Here is a 5,937-nt window from a genome sequence, read left to right on the forward strand (position 1 = left end):
AAAATTTCATTGAAAATTAGTGTCTTCTACAACATTTTAAGAAAATAGTATTACGTGAAAATACACATATTTATGACGTCACAATTCGAATTTAGAAATGCATGTGAGAAAAATGAGTTATATAGTTTTTATGCATAGAATTCCAATGATTCAGGATACATTTCATTTTTCACATCATTTTCATTCTTAAGTTAATTACAAGACAAGACTTGTATTAAATTATACTTCTTCTTTAATTTTGTTTATATTTTAGCCTATGGTTGGTTAATATCCAAAGGAACGCAATTACATGTATTGTGTATAACCTGGTTTGGCTTGGGTACACATCCCCTTGACAACAAACTGAATCATCTATTCCCATGCAATTAATCCTCAGATTTCATGGAAAATAACAAATTTAATAAATGTACTTTAAACCTCAGACAGGCCCCGCGGGGATCCGGGTTAGAATAGGTCCTTAGTACCCCCTTGCTTGTCGTAAAAGGCGACTAAATGGGGCGGTCCTTCGGATGAGACCGTATAAACCGAGGCCCAATGTCACAGCAGGTGTGGCACGATAAAGATCCCTCCCTGCTCAAAGGCCCTGAGTGCCGAGCATAGGCCTAAATTTGCAGCCCTTCACCGGCAATGGTGATGTCTCCATATCAGTGAAATATTCTGGAGAGGGACGTTAAACAATATTCAATCATTCAATCAATAAACCTCAGACAGTGACTCGATCTAATTACATGTAAACAAATATACCATGGTTGCTAAGTCTATGCATCAGTTATTACCTCCCGTTGCTTTTCATCACTTCTGTTACTACGGTTGAATTATTAAATGGCAAATTTGAACAAATAAAAAGCAACGAAATTTACACCCACAGTTGTTTAATGATTTTAAAATAAATTACACATGTTTAATAAATGACTCCAATCCATGGCCCCGCTTCGCGGATTATAAATTGTAAACTGACCCAAACCAGGTAATACTCGAATACGTTTGCCATGAATTAGATTCATTCCTTAAAAAGCACATGTAAATATATTTTTGGAATAAATCACATTATTTTATCAGAGCAAAGAGGTTAATACACTGTATTATAAATTTACATGAGAAAAGTACATTCTGTCTTGTTTGGACCGGGTCATAATATATATCATAACTGATTTGTCACATCAATAAACCTACGATAAAAAAAATCATTGTAAAACAGATGACAAGAAACTATGAAAAATTTTTCTTTACAATACAATGTTTAAGAACTAATATTTCTGATTGAAGCGTTCAAAATTTCCTATTCCTGACCAAATAGTTTTGCCTTTTTTCCAGCAGTATTACACCTCAATTCAAGCTCAAAAAAAGGAAGTGGTAATGTCTGAGAAAGCAAAGAAATAATATATCCATTACATATAGAAATATAACAAAAGAAAGATAGAACAAGAAAAAAGAAGTGAAAGAGTACAGGTAACTACAAATAAACACACGCGAGATTTTTTTTTCGTGGTTATTAGTCTGTTTTCCTGACTGAGCACATCTTTCAATTTCTTATAAAAATCCTCTAGCAATTCCTTTCTTTTGTCTTGATCTCTAAACCACACAATGTATCTGTTTCCTGATTCCGATAAATATTTTTCGAATAATTTGTCTTCATTTGCAACATCAGCAATCTCATCTTCTACATCTTTCTCAAGATCTTCGGGTTTTGTGAAAATTATGATGACATGTTTAAAAAGCTTCTGACCAAAAGCGTCGTAAACATTTTGTAAAAATTTTTTTCTGTCTTCTGTATATCTTGTCATTGGAAACACAAGAGCTACAGCGTGGAACTTTTTCCTTTCTTTTTGAATTAAAGGAAGAACTTTGCAAAAAACTGGTGTGTCATATAGAATGATTGAGTTTTTATTCACAGAAGACTCTTCTTTACCTTCCTTGTAGTTATCGTTTTCTGGATTATTTCTTTTCTGATCTGCGTCTAAAAAAATCAACATACTTTTATTTAAGTTTGGAATAATTCTCTCTCTCTCTCTCTCTCTCTCTCTCTCTCTCTCTCTCTCTCTCTCTCTCCGATACTACCTGATGCATGTACTGGCATGAGACCTGGTGGGCATTTTCCATAACAAGGAATTATATCCTTTGTCATCCCGTCACGACAAAACGTTTTGCCTTCTTTACTTGCTTTCATTCCCAGAATGTTGTTTATTGTAGAACTTTTTCCAGCACCACATTCTCCAAGGAATAAAACTTCTATAGGGAGGCATTGTTGCCCTGCTAAAAGATCCATCTTTTTGTCATCTCTAAAGCCTTTAATTATCTTATTATTTAAGGGGGCCGACTGAGGCTTTAGTGTGTGAAAACTATAATAATGAAACTCTTCATTTTTATACCATATATAACTTACATTTACTTTAGTGTTCATGTACAAGTTTAAGGAAAATCTACCGTCCATATATTTTTGAGGGACCGTCTCGAAATACAGGTACATTTACTATAGGATTATATAGAAGAATGCCAATTTTTAGCACTTTGAAGCAAATAATACAAATGCTAGAATAGACTTTTTGTTCAAACTATGATATTAGATCAGTAATACTACGAGGGTTGTCCCGTAAAATCGTGGACAAAGTGTTTTTCTTGAAAAGTAATGGGCGCACTAAGCTGAAATTTTCAGTAAATGTTTATTCATCATATTTAAGTGTATCATAATGTTTTGATAATATATATATATATATATATATATATATATATATATATATATATATATATATATATATATATATATACTCGAGTATACCCGATAGACCGGACGCATTTCATAGCGGTCCGGATTTCTTTCTTTATTAGTGTTCTTAAAAATTTCCAATTCATCATGTAATTAAGTATGTAAATATCTAGTGTTTAGTAGTTTAGTAGTAGTGCTAGTTGTTTTTGTTTCTCTTTTTCCTTTGTTCTTATGACTTTTTAACTTTTTTCTTTGTCCTGAGGAAGGGACAGGGCGTCCCGAAAATTTGACAATTTTTATTGTTCGTGTCGTTGGTCATTTTTAGTGCTTTATATAAATTTCCATCCGTGACCTTGTATCTACTTGGTAGATCCGACATTTAGGATATACAGTGTTGTTGGTTTTTTAGTGCTTTATATATATATATATATATATATATATATATATATATATATATATATATATATATATATATATATATATATATATATATATATATATATATATATATATATATATATATATATATATATATATATATATATATATATATATATATATATATATATATATATATATATATATATATATATATATATATATATATATATATATATATATATATATATATATATATATATATATATATATATATATATATATATATATATATATATATATATATATATATATATATATATATATATATATATATATATATATATATATATATATATATATATATATATATATATATATATATATATATATATATATATATATATATATATATATATATATATATATATATATATATATATATATATATATATATATATATATATATATATATATATATATATATATATATATATATATATATATATATATATATATATATATATATATATATATATATATATATATATATATATATATATATATATATATATATATATATATATATATATATAACGATTTTATTCTGCTTGAAGGTGCACAGGGTACGGTCCTACGATTCGTAAAAAAAAGTTTTCAATACATAAGATTAGGATGAAAATTATCCTAATTCGATTCTTTAATCAATTCTATCGTCATTTAGAAAATTTCAAGGCATTTGGTTAAATTTTGTTTCCAGAGCATTTGATATGGAAAAGTTGGATACACAATACACGGAAAATGGCGACGTTTCATGATGTTACGGCGCACCGGAGAGCAGTTCAGTTAGATTAAGATGTTTTAATGACACTTAAAAAGACTTTAAATGGATACGGAAGAACAACAATATGAAAAATAACACCAGATTTTTGTATACAAATAAAATGGACGTTTCCTCAGCGAAGTCTTCTTGATTGAGTCCCCAGACAGTACAAAACATGCGGACAGACTGCCATTGTAATAGTAAAAAACGCTGTCACTATCGACCGTCGATATGAGATTCTCACTTAGTTGACTGATGGTGAGAATACTGTCCGTTACTTGCTCATAAATATTCAGAAGATGGCATGAGAGTGCCACAATGGTTCCTTAACTGGTAATAAACACTCACGTATGTAAATCAATAAAATTTCTAAATTTAAGTGGGGCTTATCCAACTTTATTTTAGCAAACATGGAGCGTGACGCGGTTTTAGACATGTCGACGTTATCATCCCTGCGCTGTCGGGCGCTACAGTACATAACATAAAATATTTATTTATTTAAGCATATATCTATTTGAAATTTCCTATGTATATTTATAATATATGTACTAGAAAGTAGTGAAACTTTCAGAACATAGTGATGATTATTTTTCAAACTAGACAACTTGTCCACGATTTAACGGGATAACCCTAGTATATTATACAATATAAATGTGTGTAAGAAACACAAATTCTACCCTCTTCTTACCAGAGGGGGCATCTCAAACTGCCAAAAATGCCTGTATTTATAGAGTATTACAAAATATGACAGCCGCAAAGGATGAATATGAAAACATAGCAAAAATAATGGATATATTCTCAAATTCTTAAGTTTTAATTTTCAAGAGCCTATGTTAATTACGTTTTCCTTCATGACATTTTTATTGAACCTTTCTTTAAGAGATTCAATTTATCATAAAATCAAAAACGTTTTAATGATTTTAAAAGTTTCAATATTTCTCATTAATACACAACAAAATTACCACTTTATCAAACCCGCCAAAATATTTGAAGTTTTAATAACTTTTAAATGAAATAAGATTTTTAATTAATTTTTGTGTAAAATGCTATTAAAATATATTATTCGTGATATTGTTCAGAAAATAGTTACTTCAAATCTGTGTCCAAGTACCTTTACTATTTGATAATGATATAGGGAGATTTTGGAGACCGACGTGAACGTGTGCATATACCTGTACGTTGTACATTAGAATTACACGTACGCCTTAACAGATCACCTTTTTGTTTTAGCAATTTAAGGTTGCCCAGGTACTTGTAATATAAATGCTTTAAATACAAAGAGTTAAATGTTGTTTGGTCTTTACCAAAAACGTAGTGAATTTAATTATCAAAGAGGGATTCTTTTCCTTTTATTCGGTAATACATGATTGAGAGTCGAAGTCACAGTATTTAACGCTGAATAAAAAAAAGATGTTGTATCATCATGATCATATCAACAAATATTCTGACATAAGAAGTTATTAATACTATTATTACATTTTTTAAGATTTATAACACCCGATGTGATTGAAATAAACAGCAAATAAGAAAACATACTTAAAATGTTTGCACTTACGGGTACTTTGCGATCTACACGAACGTAGCTTCGTGTAGAATTTTGCCATTAGCAAAAGTGATGACTTCATACACAGCTGGATTTATCTGCAAGTAAAACGCTTTTTTACTTAACCTATTGAATGTTTCATGATTATGAGATTTATACTCTTTCATATTACACATGGTTTTAGGTTACAAACATATATCTCGGATTACTTTATTATTTGTAATCAGAGGGTCCTCGATTCCTTATTAATTTTGCACCTTGTTCAGGTCATTGGCATGACAGGGTTGCATGTACTAAAGAGAAAAAAAGTTTAGTTCAATCGTTTTTTACACTAATAAAACAGTAATTGAGATTGATCTCCCTTCCCTTTGAAATTCTCTAGGCGGTGAAAATGAATAATGCCTGTTGTTTAATAGGTAAGGATGCAAAACACATTTTTTTGTATGAGTTTATCAAGGCATTACTTTGTGAGGGACAAGCAAAACTGAT

General features: G+C 29.4%; 1 protein-coding gene across 2 annotated transcripts; it reads right to left on the minus strand.

Moving 5' to 3' along the window:
• Window positions 1-970: 970 nt before the first annotated feature.
• Window positions 971-5,542, minus strand: LOC134228741 (GTPase IMAP family member 9-like). 2 transcript variants are annotated; one of them, XM_062710442.1, is made up of 3 exons: window positions 5,461-5,542; window positions 2,059-2,250; window positions 971-1,957 (listed from the first exon to the last, which is right to left on the minus strand). In XM_062710442.1, exons 1-3 carry the CDS (start codon window positions 5,528-5,530, stop codon window positions 1,389-1,391), a joined length of 831 nt encoding a protein of 276 aa, XP_062566426.1. In that variant the 5' UTR covers window positions 5,531-5,542; the 3' UTR covers window positions 971-1,388. The 2 variants fall into 2 exon arrangements, with proteins under 2 accessions (XP_062566426.1, XP_062566424.1); XM_062710440.1 differs by having other exon boundaries at window positions 2,059-2,253.
• Window positions 5,543-5,937: the final 395 nt, after the last annotated feature.

Source organism: Saccostrea cucullata, unplaced genomic scaffold (genome assembly GCF_032062105.1).
Source record: "Saccostrea cucullata isolate Sc308-1 unplaced genomic scaffold, CSIRO_AGI_Scuc_v1 ctg5163, whole genome shotgun sequence".
In the NCBI taxonomy this organism is placed as follows: Eukaryota; Metazoa; Mollusca; class Bivalvia; order Ostreida; family Ostreidae; genus Saccostrea; species Saccostrea cuccullata.